Here is a 17,866-nt window from a genome sequence, read left to right on the forward strand (position 1 = left end):
CCCTCCCCCCTGCTCTTGCTCGCAGCATACGCGCACGGGAGCGGAGGTGGCGGTGGTGGTGTGGTGGGCGGGGGAGAGAGGTACGAGGAGGGGGGTAGTGAGGGCTGAAGGGACAGCGCGCAGGTCTGCGGTGGCCGCGTTGGCCGCTGAGCCTTTGGTGTTTTTGGTTTTTTCTCTTCTCTGGCGGCCCCTTTTTTTTGTCTCCATAAGGACAGAAAAGGCGATGACGGGTAGTGACGCATTCACACACATACACACCCTCTCCAATATAAGGAGCTCTGCATGACTTCAACATGTGTGCGTGTGTGAATGCGCCAGCAGCGACTCTGTTCATTCAACGTAAGTGCGCCGAATACGGGAAAAGGAAAGGCTGTCTGCGCGTGGGCATCGAAGGCTTTTCTCTCTCTCCATCGACGCACCTCTTAATGGAACGGGCAAGACAAACGGGAAGAACTACGCCGTGGCGCCGCCACAGGCTCCCTCGCCGTTCTGTTTCTCAGGCGTGCCTTGCGCAGGCATATGGCCCCACCACAGCTGCGTCTGCCCATGTGCCCACGCCGGTACTTGCAGGCGCTGCCGCTTTGCTGTCTTGCGTAGGGTGGCGATGCAGGGCAGCCCAGAGGGACAGCTTTGCGCTCGCTGCGCTTGGCGAGGCGGTTGTAGAGGAGAGAGGGGTGCTGAATCAGCAGCCCCTTTTCTGTCTGTGTCGCTCATGTTGGATTCCTCTATCCGGTGCCCGTCCAAAGCGGCGGTCGCCACTGACTGGTCCTCTTGTCGCCTCCCCCCCGCTCTCCGCGCCCTCTCTCTATCGTCAGCTCTCTTGTCGTCCATTTCCCTCTCCGTCTCTTCCCCTTCCCCACTACTCGCACATGCGTGGCAAAGGAAGTGCGGCATCATCGCCACGCTGCTATGGGAAGGGGAGGGCTGGCTGTGCACGCGCTGAGTGTCAGGGCGCTTAGCCGCCACCTCTCGCGCTCCACGGGCATTCACTTTCCGGCTGCAGGGCTGCCCTCGGCTGTGGGCGTTCGTGCAACAGGTCAGCGCTTTTACACCGTGAATGCCTCACAGCCACACAACGCTTTCGCAGCGGCATCTGGCGGAACGGTTACCGACACGCACAGCGAGGCGACGCTTCCGGAGGGCGCAAGTGACACACGCCTTCACCGCGCTGGGCAGCACACCGCATCCCCGCATCCATCAGGCGCTCCGTCCCCGTCTGCTTCGTCAGCGACAAGCGCTGGCGTTGGCACGCCGACCGCTTCACAGGGAACCTCTCCTGCCACTCCTCCGACAGGTGGCGGCGGCAGCAACGCTTTGACGACGCCCGATCCGGAGCCCGTGCGGTGGGTGCAGCGGGCTTACCAAGATCTTGACAACCCCCCTATGGTGGATGCGAAGGGCGAGTACATTGTGTCACGCGTGCAGTGGCCGACCGGCGAGGTCGCCTATCGCACCCCTGCCCCGGTGGACGACAAGCTCTCCCCGCGCTTCGGCTACAATGTGGTGCAAGTGCGCAAGCACGTCTCGTGGTGGACGTATAACCAGAAGCACCCCCGCCTCTCCGTCGCGTACATCAACATTCAGGTGCTGTTTCTCCTCGGCCTTGCCTGGCTTGTTGCCCTCCTCACGACGGAGTACCGCCAAACGGTGGATGCGATGCGGACGCCTGGGGCCATGGTCGGTGATTACCGCGGCCGAGGGCCTGTGACGAGTGGAACACAGAAGATCACCTTTGAAAAGGACGAGATGAGCGCGTTGCTGGACAGGGCTCAGAACAATTGGTACGACGGCACGGCTGAGGCGTCCTACGTGGGGTCAAAGGATTACAGAATGCGAAAGATTCCACGCCCGAAGGAGTTCTCCGCTGAGGACGTTCGCAAGCGATAGCGCGCGACTGATGACTGTGGCGATAAAAAGGACCACAGCCACCGCGGAAAGGGACTGGAGCGCTCACCCTGCGTGCGCGGGCGCGCTGCGTCTGAGGCCGGGCTGGAAGACGTGTCTACGCGCTGCTGTCGGTACCCCACGAGGCGGATGGGGCGTGCGCCGGAGGCGGGGCAACAGCGGAGTTCGCCTCGTGTGGTGCGCACGGCAGAGACGGCGGACATACCCGAAGGAGGAGAACGTCGAACTCCTTGAGAAGATCGGGGCGTATGGCAGTTGACCTGAGGTGAAGGCATCGGTGAGCAGTGATGACGCTGCATGCAGGTCGAGGGGGGCGATTCGAGTCCTGGCATGATTTCACCCTCTCCCGCCCACGTCTCCCTTTTTTGTATGCGGAAGTGGGACATCTCCGTCATGAGCCTACAGATACACCCACACCCACCCGCGTACTACACGTGTACGCAGAGAGGCACCCAGTCGCGCTTGCCCCAGAGCCCATCCTCAAACAGAGGTCGGCCACCCCTCATCAATGATAGCGCAGCGTGTGCGTTTTGTCGTGTGGCGATGAGCAGGAAAAGGTGTCGCCCGTGGAAGAAATGCACACATGAACGCATTGGGGTCATGAAGGCGCCGAGGGTGGCGTGAGAGGGAGCGGGTGAGGATGCGATGGGGATTTGAAGGCAGCGCGTGTCGCTTTCATGCAAAGCCGCAGAAGCACGAGCTTCTCACGGCGCCGCGGATTGGTGCTGCCAAGCCTCTTCTCCTGTCTCCCTTCTCCTCGCCGCCCCCCCTCTCCCTTCCCGGCTGCGTCAGCTTCACAGTCACGGCTGTCTCTCTGTCTGCCTTGCTGACCTCTTTGTTCCTCTCAACCTTCTTTTGCTACCCTCGCTGCCGCGTGTGTAAGCGGGCGTACAACTGCGCATCGCACGCGCGTTGGAGGCCCAGGCTCTCTCTCCTTTTACTCGAACACCTAAGCTCAAGGGACAGACACGTCTCCGCTCGCGATTATGGCGACGGGGCACTCACTGGCGTTGCCGCTTTCGGTACAGTACGCCCATAACACACGCGAAGGCTTTTCACTCTTTCGCAGTAGCGGCAGCGGCGCGCCCTCGCACGACAGCGACATGACCCTCGTGGACCGCTACCTGGACGATCTGTGCGCGTTCCTGCGCAGTGCCAGGCTCATACAGTCCCACCCGGACAACTACTTCCAGCTCATCCGCGGCGAGACGTGGGCGGGGTCGAGCGTGCTTTTTGACAACTCTCCTGTCGAGCCGGAGGAGCTCGCGCGCACGCGTGCGCTGTTGAGCTGCTTCCGGCCACTCTTGCAGGGTGAGGGGGCTATGTCCAAACTGCGTGAGCTGGTCCGCGACGGTCCGCCTAAAGGTGCAGAGAAGCACACTGCTGCATCGGGCGGAGAGGTAAGCGCTTCATTGGCGTCGCAGACGCTAGTGTCTCCGTCTCCGCTGCAGGAATTCTACATGGCCACGCGGCGGTTAATGCTAGGCCGTGCGCGCCGCCCCAAGAATGACGCGGCCAGTCTCACACTCCTGTCAGAGGCTGAGCGGCAGGCCATCGACCGCGACTCCTCCAGTGCACAGGCTCAGCGGCAGCACGAGAAGGACATACTGGACCTTGTTGTGTCTCGCGGCATGAACCCGAAGAAGCAGCACGAGGTGCGCATTATGCGGGAGACGATACGCGACCTCGTTCAGTGCTGTAATGCTGGTGTGGAGCACACACACGCAGCGCCGCTGCGGGCCGAAGAAACGGGTAATGCGAGTTGGGCGACTGAGAGGCACCCACGCGGCAACGTCGCTCGGGTCCGCACCGTGATTAACATCGGCGAGGGCAAGGGCTACGTCTCGCGTGCGGTGGCTCTGTGCGACGACCTCCAAGTAGTCGGCCTCGACTGCAACCCTGCCCATAAGGAGTGCGCTGTAGATCGCTTTGAATCGCTCTTGGAGGCCGGCCTCTCCTCGCGTGATGGGCGGCCACGCATCAACCTCCTGTACGAGCCGCACGGCCACATGGTTAGCATCGCCTGCCGTGTTGGGGAGAAGGCGGACTGGAAGTCGCTGTTGCATGGCCACCTTCGAACATGCGCGGACCCGTGCAGTGCAATCTCCCGGAGTTGCAGTGACGAGGGATGTGCGACTGCAGGATCTGCCGAGGAGGCGCAAGTCGCCATTGGCGAAGACAACGCTGTCGCCTTGACACGCGCCCGCGGTGACGAGACGGTGAAATTGGCCTGCCGAGTCTGTGGCAAGGTGGTTCGACGGGAGTCCACCAACGTGATCATGAAGCACATCTACGGTCATCTGCACGCCCACAGCGGGCGTGGACCAGTCTCGAGCGAGGTGCGCACAGTCGCTGGAGCAGCGGAACCGTCGGAACTGCCACAATCGCGCCTGTTGCGCATTCCCACATTGGCAGAGGCCCAGCAGTGGAATGTGACACTGCCCCAGCACGCCTATGTGGCGAAGCTGACAGAGCTCTTCTTCACTGTCTCGGACATCGAGTCACAGCACTTTTCTAATCGTAAAGACGTGGCGCTTCTCAAGCGAGTACGCGTTGGCGATGAAGGGGACGCTGCTCTGCAGGCCAGTACCAGTGAGGTAACAAGAGGGTATCTCACCTTGGCCCCTCAAGTTAGCAATGATGCGTGGAGCGGCACAAGCGGAGCCCAGCGGCAGCCACCAACGCCGGAGCGCTCGCATGTCACGCTTGAACCTGCTCACACCGCTCGCGGCTATCGCGCAGTGCTTCTGATGGCTGTGGTAGAGTCGCGCGCCTCCGGTGAGGTATCTGTGCACTCGCCATTAAGTCCACACAGCCCGGCTGCGGGAGAGGAGCAAAGAGTAGTCGTGACGCCGGCGGCGTACGAGAGGGACGCAGAGCCGTGCTCGACCTCTCCCACTCCGGTGCAGCGGCAGCATCTCTGGACATACACGCAAGTGATCGCCACCATTGTCGGCTACGACGGTGGCGCTGACAGTCACCACGTGTACCTCGATAACGAAAGTGAGAGGCGCACGCTCCGGCTGTATCGTCTGCCGGCGGACGCCACGGGAGCGGCACAGGGGGGTGCGCTTCAGCTGACAGGGCGCCACAGTGGCGACATCGACTGCATGGGACGCTGGCGACTGCCAGATGCAGAGACGTGGGGCCGTGAGCGCGTCGCGCTTGTCTTGTCGGTGCTAACGCCTACTCTTCCCTCTACCCCTAACGTGTATGTGCCTAGCGTAAGAAATACAGCCCTGATCGGCTTGCACTCGTGCGGCGACCTGGGCTCCAATGTGTGCCGCATCTTTCGAAACAGCTTGGCGCGTGGGCTGCTGCTCGTCAGCTGCTGTTGGCACGCCCTGACGCCTCACGGCTTCCCGCTCAGTCACTCACTGAAGCGTCGCGGCTTGACAACTACCAGCGTATCCTTCCTCCTCGCCACGCAGCCACTGGACGCCTGGTCCGCAGCATCTCCCGAGGGCCACCGCAGCTCCGCCAAGCTGCTGTTCTTTCGGAGCCTCTTCAAGCTCCTGTGGACGCAACTGGCGCGGGAGTGGGAGGCGGGGCAAAAAGATGGGTCTTTGCCACCACCTGCTGGCTGCACACACGCAGGCCACATGAGCGGCGGCGGCACGTGCGCATTCCCACAAGCGCCGCCACATCTCGGGCCTGCCTTTCTTCGGCGAGTCTCGCGTGACAAGGACACACTGACCTTCGCCCAGTTTGTGCACTCCGTCGCCTCCGAGTACGTCTACGCGGAGTCTGCGCGGGACGCCTCGAGCACGCCATGGGGGGGAGTGGGGCAGAGCTGCGCAGCGTGCCGAGCGGCGCAGGAGGCTTTCACGCGGGATGCGTTGGCGCAGAGGCGTCTGCCCGAGACGATGGGGGCGAGGCTCGAGCAGGAACACTTCGCCTCCTTCCTTGGCCTGACCGTGCTCCGCATGTGGATGTGCCACCTGGTCGAGTCGCTGCTCTTGCTAGATCGCACCCTCTACTTGCATGAGGCGCTGTCTACGCCTGATAGCTACGCAGCAGGAGCACCGGCAGCTGAGGCGGAGAGCAGTGCCGTGGCGCTTGTGCCGCTGTTCGACGGTGCCTTGTCACCCCGCATGTATGCGGTGCTTGCCCGCCGTGGCGGATCGGCTTGCGGCTGAGATGTGTCTCTTCCCTCTTTTTCTCTACTACAAAGCTGCGGCATCCGTAAGCGCACTAAACACTCGCATCGTTCACCCACGCTGGCCGGCTGTCATCACGGTAGCTGCAGGCACATGAACGAGCCACTCAGCAGGGCGGATGGTGCTGCGATCGGCTGGGATCGAACGGCGAAGGCCCGACGCTTCGGCAGAACGAGGGGAAGATGTGCACGGAGCTAAACCTGGCCGCCACCCTCCCCTCCTCGCTAACCCTCCTCCCCCCCGGTGCCCTCTGGTAGCCTCATTGGGCGACTGGTGCAGGGAGTCTCCAACACAGCCTTTTACTTGTCGGCGCTCTCTCTGACGTGGGATCCTCCGCTCTCGCCTCTCTCCCTCTCTTTCTCATTTTTTTTTACATTCAGTGCCCTTCTCGACCGCTGTGATGGGGTCGAGGCTGTACATGCACGGCGTGAGGCTTCGTAGCACAAGAAGGGAGCGTTGTGCGTGCGCGTGCGGGGGCGGGGGAATTCGCCATGGAGATGCTCGACAGGGGTGCTGCCTCCCGCTCGCCCTCCTCTCCTCGTTCCCTCTCTTGCAACATCCCTCCTTCCTCTTTTCGTCCAAGGACGAGAGGAGAGGTGAGATGCCGATCAATAGCGGCTGTTGACGTGCACCGAAGTCTCTGCTTCTTCCCTCAGCGGCCTCGCCTCTCCTCTGCGCAGACAGCGGAGACATCAGTGCTTCGCTCTGCGAGTGCTTGCGCAGCCCTGGTGTGCCAGACAAACGTTTCTGCTAAGCAAGGGCAGCAAAGGAGGCGTGGCCGAGTGTGTTGAACTGAGCGCAGACGATGCGCTATGCTGAGCACCCCTGTGCGCCTGCAGGAACCCCGGCGGGGGGTGGCAGGTGTGCACATAACGAAGCGAAAGCGGGCGAAGAACAACAGGAGTCGTTTCGGCCCCATTGGACAACTGAGAGTGTATCCGCGCGCACTTCTGCTCGTTGGCGCTCAAGCGAGCGTTTCCCATCTCTCTCTCTTACCTTGCGCGTTGCTGTCCTGCTTGCCGAATTCTCGATACGGCTGCTTGACGTTCGTGAGCATGCCACCTTTAAGCGCTCACTCCGCTTTTACCTCTGCGTGGAGTACTCGTCGCGTCTCTCTCTCTTTGTGCTATTGCCAATACGTGTGAGTGCCTTCTCCTGTGTTTCGATGTTGCAGAGGGAGTGCGCGCGCTGCCTGCTCGCACTGCTGCCGTCGCTGCTGCCTCTCTCTTTCCTCTCTGCTGTAACATTTTCATCTCTCTTTCTCGGTGCCGAAGTGCCACTCCTCCCCCCCATTCCCATTAGCTTCCTCTCGCGCTTTGACCACCTCATCGCGCGCTTGCCCTCCCCCCTCTCTGTGTTACCTCCTGCCCAGAGGGAGGGGAGGGGAGGGGAGAGGGGGGCATTGACCACACCGCTCCTCAGCTGTGCAGCTGCCTTTGGTCAGCTTCCCATTTCTTCGACGGCGCTTTTGGTCGTCGCTCACGTGTTTGCGCTCCCCTTCATTGACTTCTCCGCCTCCTTCTCGCCCCCCTCTCTTCACCCCCCCACAAGCCTCTGCCTTCTCAAGTGCACGTGCCCATCACCACCGTCGATACCCCCGTCCCAAGCCCACCCAAGAGCCCAGAAAGCTCGCTCCGTCGTGCAACGCCCTTTCCTTCACACCCTCTGCGCCTAAAGCATTCACTCAGCGTGCCCCCTCTCGACCCTCTTCCACGGACTCGCTCACGAAGAGAGGGGCGCATTCTGTGTAGGACGCGCACGCCAGGTACCCTTCCACTACTTCTCTCTCTCCAGCGACTTTCATCGGGGCCAGCATCGGCTCCCTCTCCCCATCTGCGCGAGCCGTTCACGCACACGTTCGAGCACCTGTTGTAGCAAAGCTATCCACACACCGCCAACTCCGTCACAGGCTCGCGTGCTTTCCTCTCGAGGGGTGCCCAATCACACGGACAACACAAAAGAAAAAACGTTTGTCAGGGACTACGAGCAGGACGGCGCGAGAGTGGGAGACAGTGACGGGCAACACGTGTAACGGGTGAGCACACATACACACTCACAGAGACACACATACATACAACTCACTCCCTCTTTTTTTCGACTTCTCTGGCTCGCTTGCGCCACGGATATTTTCTGAGATACTCTTTCTCGCCATCCTCCGCATTTCCCTTTCACCAATCCGCATCTTTGCCACGGTACACGCCTCCTTCTCCCCGTCTCCCTCATCTCTCTCTCTATATATTCCCCCCTCTTGCTTTGCCGTCACTGCGCGTGATCGGGACGTTCTCTTCCCCACTCACCCCCCCTGTATCATCCGTTGGTCTTTGCCGTTCTCCCCCCTCTTTCTCTCTTTTCAAGCTTTCCTTTTTCTATTCCTGTTCGAGACAAGCAATAGCGGATCAAGCAAGTACGCCGCGCTTTCGCATCACGGAGGTGTACGGCAGCACTCAGAGATACAGCGGCACGCACCTTTCAATTTTGGTGCCTCCTCCCCCCTTCGTTTTGTGCGTCTTTGCTGTTGATCGCCCCCCTATTTTTTCCTTCCGCTTCCGCCGCGTCTCTCCCCTCTTCCCCTTCCGCCTCTTCGCGTGTCTTCCGTTTGTTTCCCTATCCGTCTCCTCCCTATTCGACTCCACAGGCGTCTGTGTCTCAGCTCTCGAGTCGGTCTTTCCGTCTGTTCACCTCCCCTCTTCCCTCTTCGCTCTCCTCGCCTCACGCGCGCACAGCCGTCATCCCGCTTTCTCCTTTGCCGCTCTCGACACCACCTCAGGTCGTGGCCTTTAAGGAGCAACAGAGGAGAATCAGTTGCCGTCACCGATGCAGCAGCCATCGATGGATTCCGGCCGCGGCGCCAGCCAAGGAGGGGCTTCCAAGTACGCACACTCGCCCTACGTCTTTAGCACAAGCATAGAAGATGCTCATCTCAGCTTATCGAGTGACTATGCAGTTCGTCGGGAGGCGGCGGGGCTCTCGACGTACATGAGCCCCCAGCTGCTGAGCGTGAGCACCTCGACGCAGGACGTTTCTGTGCACCCCGCGCTCACGAGCATGCAAAGCGAAGGCGGACATCAGCTCTCTCAGCCGACCACACCGCTAAGTCGATGCAGTGGCGCGCAGGAGTTCTCGCAGCCGATCCGGGTCGTCTCGGCCCCCAACGTGCACCCGCGGTACCGCCGCAGATTGCAAAGCCCCACGGCTCATGGCGGCAGTAACGCCAGCTGCACTCTGACCGCCTTCCCCAACACCCCCCCTAGTAGTCTACCTCCACGGTCTCCCTTCGTGCCGCGTGATGACAGCGTGAGCGCGTTCACCGTCTGCGAGTCTGCCCCCATGAGAGTGCACAGCAGCAGGCCTTATCAAGTGATGGTGAATTACGGCCGCTCCTCCCCACAGTGCGGGGTGTTGCTGTCTGCCAGCTCTCGCAGTACTGCTGCCGAAGTCGACAGTGGATCGCAGTCGCCAAATCTTCTCTACACCGCGCACGGGACGCCACCCCTGCCGATGGGCTCCGCTTCTCCTATGTACGTTTCACAGACGTTCACCCCCCACATGTCGCCTACGGCCGCGAACGGGCCGCTCATGGCATGCGGCGCCCCCGTCGGCCTCTCGATGCCGCTGAAGATGTCCTCCGCGATGAACAGCGGGGGCAGCGGGGGCCGGCTCGGCTCCCCTGGTGAGCTCGGCGGCTCGCAGTCGCCCAGCTACGCCGACCCGCGCTCGAATCAGTCTTTCTCGTCGACGATGGGCGTCAGTAACGGTGCACCACCGCCCCCTTTCGCTGCCGCCATGCAGAAGCAGCAGCAACAGCAAGGCTCCTCTTTTTCAACAGGCAATTATCACAGCCAAGTGGGCAGCGGCTGCGCCTACCCCGGCTCCGCTCTCTTTGGCGGCACCCGCATGGGCGGCGGGCCGACGGAGCTTCTGCAGCACGCGAGTCCCCACTTTGCCAGTGATATGTCCGACACATTCACGAGGACGATGAGCACCGGAGCGGACGAGACGATGTCGTTCTCCAGCAAGTCGAGCAGCAGTACGAGCGGCATCCGCGCTGACCTGCCACTCTGCCCCAATGATGACGCGTGCACGCTCATTAATGACCGCAAGCACCAGAGGAAGTACGTTCACACGTGCCGGCTGCATCCCTGCTATCACGGACACGTCGCTCGTCACGCGAAGCTGTTTAGGCATTCGCCCGGGCAGGTGTCGGCACCGGATGGCGTCTCTGCTAATATGAAGGTATCTAGTCAGGCTTTAGCTAGTGTTAACTTTAGCAACATCAGCCCGGAGGCACCGAACGCCTACCGCATCTACGTGTCGCATGGTGAGAAGAGCTACGAAATCTTCGGCGACTGGGCGTCCGTGAAGGTGCATACACTGAAGCGGTACCTACATCAGGTGTACCACATCGCCCCCCGCGCGCAGATCCTGTCAGTAGCAACGACGGGCAAAGTAATGGACGATGATATCAACAATGTGAAGAGCTTCGGCATCGAAGAGGACTCCGTCGTTCAGCTGCAGAGCAGTATTGAGGACGCATCGAGCTTGAGGCGCCTTGGCATCTCCCTCGAGGACTTGTAGGTGTTGGTGTCGTATACGCGTGTGCATCGATACTGCCACACACGCAGGAACATATTTGTGAGCGGAGCACGCGCACGAAGGGAACGCAGAACCCACGTGTCCGAGGGCATCCACCCCAGTACTGAGAGAGCAAGACGAGATGGCTGCAAGCTTCCGCACGCCAGGTGTGCGTGTGTTCGCGTGCCAGTATGTGTGTGACTTCCTGGATCACGCACCGACAGCTAATCTGATGAGTTGTCGCCGAGGGCAACCGAAGAGTGCCGGCGCCCTTTCTTGTTCATCGTCAATCAGCTTAGCATTTCACGATTACACACGACGCTAATGAGTGTGCAGGCCGAAAGGGCGCCAGACACTGCTGCAGCCGTCAACTTTGCGAACGACTTCGGATGCCGCTCGGCGTTTAGCCTACGGCTCTTTCTTCTTTTCAACCTTTACGACGAGCACCGCTCTCTCTCTCCCTCTCTCCCCTCTTCTCCCTCCTCGCAGAGATGCGCGTGCTTCCCGCGTCTCTTCACCGAAGCGGTGCGCTGCACTGAATGCGCTTGGTGCTCACAGTGTCTCCTCTCGGGTGAGATGAAGCAGCAAAAATCCAAGAATGAAGTGAGAACTTCGTGTCTAGGTAAGTGCATATATATATACACATATATGCCTGTGTGTGCCTGTAAATCTTTGTAAGGTGTGCTCGCCATGACGGTGCTTCTCATCGGCGCTCTTTCCTCCTTTTCGACGGTGCATTCTCTCTATGTGCGTGTGCGCGGTGGACTCTCTTCCTCTCTGGAGGCGTTGAGTGATTCCGAAAGTCGTCCTTCTCTTCTAATGTTTGGCCAGGTCTGCGTGTGCCCCCCCATAAATATATAGTTATATGCATACACCTATGTCTCACCAGCAGCGCTCTTACGCGAGCGAGTGCAGAAAGGATGCAGGCCGAAGAGAAGGGGAGCCGATATACTGCAGGCGAAGCAGAAGCCGAGAAAGGGGGTGGACGGTGACGGTGATGGTGATGATGGTCGAGTGGATGTACGCAGAGAGAGGCTGCAGATGGCATAGGCAAGAACGAAAAGAGGGACACGAAAGGGGTGGAGGCGAGGGCGTCGATGCGTTTTACAGAGGGCGCATCAACTGCTGTATCACCTACGCCCTCCCCGCCACCCACCCGCTCTTGCCCTTGTACCATTTTTCTCAGCAAGTCAGGCTACGAGCGACCTTAACGTGTGCGTTTGAGTATTCTTTGCGGGCTTCCTCTCTGCTCACCTGCCCGCACTCTTCACCTTTCCCTTTTGCGAGGTGCGCTTCCTCGCCTGACTGTTGGGGCGTCCGTTCCTCTCGGACACGTCTCATGCACTTCCTCCCGCTGTTGACATTTTCACAGTCCGTTGGTCTCGTTGCCTCTTCACAGTGGCGGTGGCCAAGCAGCACCTCCGCGCCGCATCCCAGCGCCCAGTACCCCGCCCGGCGCGGGTGAGCCCAGGCAGCCCTCTCCCTCGCCCACCTCCCTGCCGATGCCGATGCCCTTCTGGCGCTATCGGGGTCCAGCGCCGACGGCGCGGGGGAGGTGGGAGCGACTGGTCGCCACCAATGTCCAGGGGCGAGACCCTGGACAGATTGGCGCGGGAGTGGCCTGCAGCCGTCCAGCTGATGGCCAGCGCGTGAGCGTGGCCCCAGCGCATCCCGCCCAGCCCCTCACGGTGCCTGCTGCTGGCGGTGAGGAGCGTGGGCCGCCCGCGAGGGGTGTAAGCCGCGCCTGCGGGCATGGCAGGATGGGGGTGGCTTTGGGGCGACCTGGGCTGCGCGCTGCGTCTGAGGCCGGGCTGGAAGACGTGTCTACGCGCTGCTGTCGGTACCCCACGAGGCGGATGGGGCGTGCGCCGGAGGCGAGGCAACAGCGGAGTTCGCCTCGTGTGGTGCGCACGGCAGAGACGGCGGACATACCCGAAGGAGGAGAAAAAAGTGTTGTCTGTGTAAGTTAACCGCTAATCAGTGGCAAACGGCGACACACACACACATGCACAAGAACTGTTTGTGTTTAAGCATGATGCGCGCAGTACGGAGGTAGCGGCAATCGGAAATGAAATATGAGGGGAAAGAATAGAAGGGGCAGCGTCATCCATGGAGTCGTCGCCCGCCTTCCCCCTCCCCTGTTCGCTCCCCCTCTGCGGCCCGATTCTTCGCATGGCAGCTCACCGGGGTGTGCCTTGTGAAGAATTGACACAAATGCGGAGTAACTCAGGCGCCTGCACGCTTTGGCACAGTCGACGAAGAAAAGGGCCCCTTATACAACGCGGCTGACGGGCCGCCGGCCCCCCAAGCCAAAGGTCGTCTTGTGTGGCACCGTGTGGCTGTCTTGTTGCGTCTCCAAATTGGTGGGCCCCGCTGAATGGAGGTGGGCGTGTGTGTGAAGGGGGTGGAGATGGTCTAGTGGAATCTTAACAATGACGTCTGTCCGCATCTTCTTTTCACTGGCATACAGTGCAGCGGGGTTGGGCTCGCATGCTCCAGCGCGAGAGACATATCCTCGCCGCCTGCGCATCTTCTCGTCACCGCATCTCATCCACACCCTTTGGTTCAGCTCGTCTCTGCCACTGACGCACTTTTTAAGTGCGCTTGCTGCCGTTGGGGCGACATCCTCGCCGTTTTCTGCACACCACTCACTTCCCTACCGAGTTGGGACAGTCGTCTGGGTGCACTCTCCTTCGCTCAAACTGGGGCCCCCACGGTGAAGGCGAGGGGGGGAGGCACCGGTCGAGCAGAAAAGAGCTCATCACAACTACCAGAGGCGTCATCTGTTGAAGCGATCGAGGCGCATCGGCATGGGTGGACTCAGCCGCCTGTGGCGGTGGCTGCGAGGAGAGCCAGCGATCCCAGGCGTTGTGTACAGTGACCAGATGGGGAACATCAAGGAGGAGCTGGAGAGACAGCAGAACATCCCGTGGGCCGGAAACCTGCGTAACGTGCGCCTCGAGTCGGCGCCAGACCTGATCGTGCGTAGCAGCAGCAGCTCTGCCGCTCCACCTGGCCCGGAGGAGCAGCCGTACACCTTCTGGGAGCGCATTGGGCTGGTCCCGGTGCACCCGGCGCGTGTGCGGGCACGGCAATATTACCACCCGATCACAGATTTCGCTCTCTATGACTACGACGAAATCTCGCCAGAGGAGAAGGAGCTGACGGCTAAGTGGATGGCGCGCGTTATGGAGTTCAACGGCGCCACCCCTGCCGGCATCCTGTGTGCGGCGGGTTGCTTGGTTCTGCCGCTGCACACGGTCTACCGCATGCCGCTTCTGGTCGCGGCTGCCATCACGGGCGTGGCTGTTGAGGTGACGCGGGCGTACATGGCGGCCTCGCAACAGCGGCAGGACTTGGACGACTTTCTGCTGGCAAAGGAGATTTGGTACATCAAAAACGTGGAAACGTACCAACTCGACATACTGCGGATGCCCCGCGGACGCGAGTGGGAGTACCAACAGTATGTCGATGGTGCGGGGCTGAGGCAGTCGGAGGGCCTTCCTGAAGAGCTGACGCGCGACTTGCGGCTTTGAAGATGGCGGCACCCCCCCGGCCGTCCACGCCACTCACCCGCGCTCCCTTCACTCGCCTATTGGGAAGCGGAGAGGGAATGGAGGCGCGCACCGCAGTGCGCGCGCCGGCTCCCTGTTTACCCGTGCCCTTTGTCGCAAGTGATCACCGACTTGGCCACCACGCGAAACAAAAAGAGCTGTGAGAATTCCGTGCCAGCAGCCTGCGGAGGGGCGACGTGTGCTGAGCATCGCCTAAAAATATGAGCTCACGCTGTGAGTAACTTGCAGGTGGACTGACGCGACACTGCCTCTTGTTCTCCTGGCAACATCTTGCCCTAACCCCCCTCCTCCCCAACTTCACACGTGCGCATCTTGTGAGGAATTCCTGCCCCTGTGATTTCAGTGGAGCTTGGCGACCATCTTTGGTCTCCATAGAAGTGCACACGCTCTCCTTTCTGTCACGCTCATTGTGCTTCATCTCCTGTGGAACGAACGTCCGCCATTACAGGAGCCGCTGCGCCGCGCCAGAGAAGGGTGGACCGTCCAGATGATAAGACGAGGGCGGGGTGAAATTCATAACTGCCACCTCCACGCATCGCCCTGCGCAGCGATCGTCACAGCCGACCACCCAGGAAACCACGCGGCACACACAGACACACACACACACACACACACACCAACAACGTCGAACCAGGAGTGGACGCACACACGGAAAAAGGGTGAGGGCTCCCTCGTGCGCCAACGCAAGAGAAAGGAACAAAAAGGTGCGCTAGGTGCGTACACGACGCGCTGTGATCATCGAGGTCGCGCTGTCGCATGGCGTCTCCGTTAAAGAAGCTTCGAAGAGATACTTTCTTGCTCCCCACTCGTTCTGTCGCGAGCACTGCACAGGGTGCGCGTGCATTGTTCTGTCCCGATCAGTGCGTCTGCTGCTCCGCCTGTCGTCTGCGCCATCTTCGCAAGATAGCAGGGGAGGGTGCCAAGGGAAGAAGGAAGTGTAGGAGCTGTGCGTGTGCGTGTGTGTGTGTCTGTGTGTCTGTGCGTGGGCAGGTGCACTGTGAGGCGGAAGAGGGGGCAGAGCAGATGACGCAACAGAGCTGTGGAAGCAGCGCCACATGCCCTTCGCTATGGCGGCCTTATGAGCTTCGAGCGGATAAGCTAAAGCCGCTCCATAGCTGCCTGGCCTCTGCTACGGGGGCCGAATCGCAGGCCGCCCCCGTACCACAGCCAGTGGTTCTCGCCATTTGCGGAAGCTTCAACCCGATCCATAACGCGCATCTAAAGCTGTACAGCGCGGCGAAGGAGTGCGTAGACGGCACGAGTGGCCGTGTTGTTCTCGGTGGCTTTCTGTCCCCCGTCGGTGACGCCTACGCCAAGCCGGGGTTGAGGTGCGCAGCGGATCGTGTGCGGGTTATGGAGAGGGTACTTGGCAGCCACTCTGACCTCAATGTTGACACATGGGAGTGCCAGCAGCCAACGTACACTCGCACCTTTTTCGTCTTACAGGCGCTGGAGGAGCACGTCAATAAATGGTACGCTCAGGCAGAGGCAGGGGCGATGGAGTGGCTCGTTGCGCACGAGCGCCGCGTAAAGGTCATTTTGGTGTGTGGTGCTGATCTCTTCACCTCGTTTTGGACGCCACGCTGCTGGCCACCGCGTCTGCTACGGCGGCTCCTCGACACCTTCCCACTGGTGATCGTTCACCGCGGCGGCGTCAGAGGCACGGACGCCTTCGCACGCGTGTGTGAAACGACGCCGCTTCTGTCCGAGACCGCAGAGGATGGAGAAAGAGTCGAGATCGACATGTCGCGATACGCGTTTACGTTTGCGGCCTTCTCCGAGCCCGATAATACGTCCTCTACAGCGGTGCGGAGTGTGGCGATGGAGCTGGCAAAGACACCGCCAGACGAGGTGGTGAGGCGCGCAGCGTTAAAGTCGCGTCTCTGCGCCATGCTGCCCGAGGCTGCCGTGCAGTTGGTATTGGATCTCTACGGAGAGGGTACGCCGTGCTGAGAAGGCGTGCCGCGAGGGGATACGGGCGAGGATGCAGCAAAGGGAGCTTGCGTGGCTGAGTTGCAGGCAGCTTGAAAGGGCTGTTGAGCGACCGAGGATATGCCGCTGTCGGCGGATGTCTCCTGCCCACCGTGTGATCAGCTGATCTCCCGCCCCTTGACACAACACATCACGTCTCTGGCGCGACGCAATAAGGTGTGCAGAGAGCTCAGCGCGGTGGCGTTGCCAGGTGCAGCGAGTGCGCCGTCACACGCACTGCGCTTCATCTATGCCATTGGTCTTCACTGTCGCATCCGTCACGCGAAACTGTGAGAAGGTCGGTCCTTCGCGCGCTCGCGGCCCTCAATGCTGATGCGCTCGAATCCTTTCAGCGTACTATCGACTGGAGCGTTCATCGGCTTCACCTCCCATCCCCTCTTCCTCGTTGACCCTCTCGCACGTCTCTTGCCCCCTCTGTTTCGCTTCTCGCGCCTCTGTAACCCCGCGCGCATTTGTGCTGGAGCTACCGCCGACATCACTCCCCTCCCTCCCCTTCTGTGGAGCCCATCGTTCTCTCGCGGGTGGCTGATACATCGTCGCGCGTGCGTTCTTCCAGCCAGCCAGAGGGGGAGGGCGTACCTTCGCCAACGGGCGCTCTCCTTCGTGAGCGCATGCCGTCTCGCCCTTCTGGTGCCTCGGCTGGAAAGCGATGCGCCAAAGTCCCCTGAGCGCGGCTGCGCTGGGGCTTCTTCTGCTGCTCATTGCCACCGCATGCGACATCATGTGCGGCCTCTCTCCTGCGAAACGGGCGATGATGCCGAGCGAGCGGTCTGACAACGGGGCCCCAAAGGCTGCTGCCGCAGGTTCTTTGCCCTCTCCGAGAAGCATGACGCTGACTACCAGACCCAACGACGTCCTGTGCGAAGCAGCAGCGGCAAAGGCCACGCGGTACTCAGTGGAGATCAGCGAGGAGGCCAGCCCCTGGCGGTGCCCGCAGCGACAGTGCTACACGCCGGCGGAGGTGTCTCGACACATGACGGAAGACGACTTGTGGATTGTGGTGAGCGGAAACGTGCTGAACGTGAGCGGTTTTGTGCCGCATCATCCAGGCGGGGATGTGCTACTGGACGGTGCTGGCGGGCAGGACATGGCGACGGTATTTGCTGACCTACACCACCCTTCCTCTGTAAACCTCGTCGCTGAGTTCTGCATTGGCCGCATCCTGTTGGAATGAGGTGCGCGCACGCATGCGCTTGAGTGTGTGTGCCGGCTGCCCTCATGCCTCTCACCTCCACGATTACCGCCGACACGGAGGTGAGAAAAGCCGCAGTGCACGTGTCGGGTGCTCTTCCCTTCGCTACAAGCATTGCAGTTCCTCACCGACCTTCTGGCGATGCGTTTGAATAGCACTCATGTACAGGCTCACCCTCTGCTGCTACCAGCAGCTGAGATGTGCACACTGGCGAATCACCTTGCACGTCTCCCTTCACCCCGACGCACTGGTGACAGGCGCGTCTGTAAGGGGTCTATTTCATTTTGTGGCTGATCTTTCAGTTGTGTGCCGCCGATCAACTCGAGCGCGGCGTCATCCTTCTCTTCCTTAGGGCTGTCACTGCTGATGCAGGACACATCGGGGGGGCAATTACACCGCTAAGTGGAGGCAATGGGCCAAGCAGGCCTTCACCCTGGATGTGTTTGTTCAACACCAGACCTAATCTACAA

At 60.9% G+C, this 17,866-nt stretch overlaps 6 protein-coding genes across 6 annotated transcripts; all 6 read left to right on the forward strand.

Annotated features, from left to right (window-relative positions):
- Nucleotides 1-909: 909 nt before the first annotated feature.
- Nucleotides 910-1,887, forward strand: LSCM1_05610 (uncharacterized protein; the record flags this gene model as incomplete). Its single annotated transcript, XM_067323058.1, has 1 exon — nucleotides 910-1,887. One exon carries the CDS (start codon nucleotides 910-912, stop codon nucleotides 1,885-1,887), a length of 978 nt encoding a protein of 325 aa, XP_067179693.1.
- A 1,004-nt stretch (nucleotides 1,888-2,891) lies between these two features.
- On the forward strand, nucleotides 2,892-6,044 carry LSCM1_05611 (uncharacterized protein; the record flags this gene model as incomplete). The annotated part of the gene is made up of 1 exon (XM_067323059.1): nucleotides 2,892-6,044. The coding sequence occupies one exon, from the start codon at nucleotides 2,892-2,894 to the stop codon at nucleotides 6,042-6,044; it is 3,153 nt and encodes a 1,050-aa protein (XP_067179694.1).
- Nucleotides 6,045-8,879: 2,835 nt separating this feature from the next.
- LSCM1_05612 (uncharacterized protein) lies at nucleotides 8,880-10,640 on the forward strand (the record flags this gene model as incomplete). Its single annotated transcript, XM_067323060.1, has 1 exon — nucleotides 8,880-10,640. The coding sequence occupies one exon, from the start codon at nucleotides 8,880-8,882 to the stop codon at nucleotides 10,638-10,640; it is 1,761 nt and encodes a 586-aa protein (XP_067179695.1).
- Nucleotides 10,641-13,447: 2,807 nt separating this feature from the next.
- Nucleotides 13,448-14,173, forward strand: LSCM1_05613 (uncharacterized protein; the record flags this gene model as incomplete). The annotated part of the gene is made up of 1 exon (XM_067323061.1): nucleotides 13,448-14,173. One exon carries the CDS (start codon nucleotides 13,448-13,450, stop codon nucleotides 14,171-14,173), a length of 726 nt encoding a protein of 241 aa, XP_067179696.1.
- Nucleotides 14,174-15,235: 1,062 nt separating this feature from the next.
- Nucleotides 15,236-16,165, forward strand: LSCM1_05614 (uncharacterized protein; the record flags this gene model as incomplete). Its single annotated transcript, XM_067323062.1, has 1 exon — nucleotides 15,236-16,165. The coding sequence occupies one exon, from the start codon at nucleotides 15,236-15,238 to the stop codon at nucleotides 16,163-16,165; it is 930 nt and encodes a 309-aa protein (XP_067179697.1).
- Nucleotides 16,166-16,853: 688 nt separating this feature from the next.
- LSCM1_05615 (uncharacterized protein) lies at nucleotides 16,854-17,378 on the forward strand (the record flags this gene model as incomplete). Its single annotated transcript, XM_067323063.1, has 1 exon — nucleotides 16,854-17,378. The coding sequence occupies one exon, from the start codon at nucleotides 16,854-16,856 to the stop codon at nucleotides 17,376-17,378; it is 525 nt and encodes a 174-aa protein (XP_067179698.1).
- Nucleotides 17,379-17,866: the final 488 nt, after the last annotated feature.

Source organism: Leishmania martiniquensis, chromosome 17 (assembly GCF_017916325.1).
Source record: "Leishmania martiniquensis isolate LSCM1 chromosome 17, whole genome shotgun sequence".
NCBI classification, from domain to species: domain Eukaryota; phylum Euglenozoa; class Kinetoplastea; order Trypanosomatida; family Trypanosomatidae; genus Leishmania; species Leishmania martiniquensis.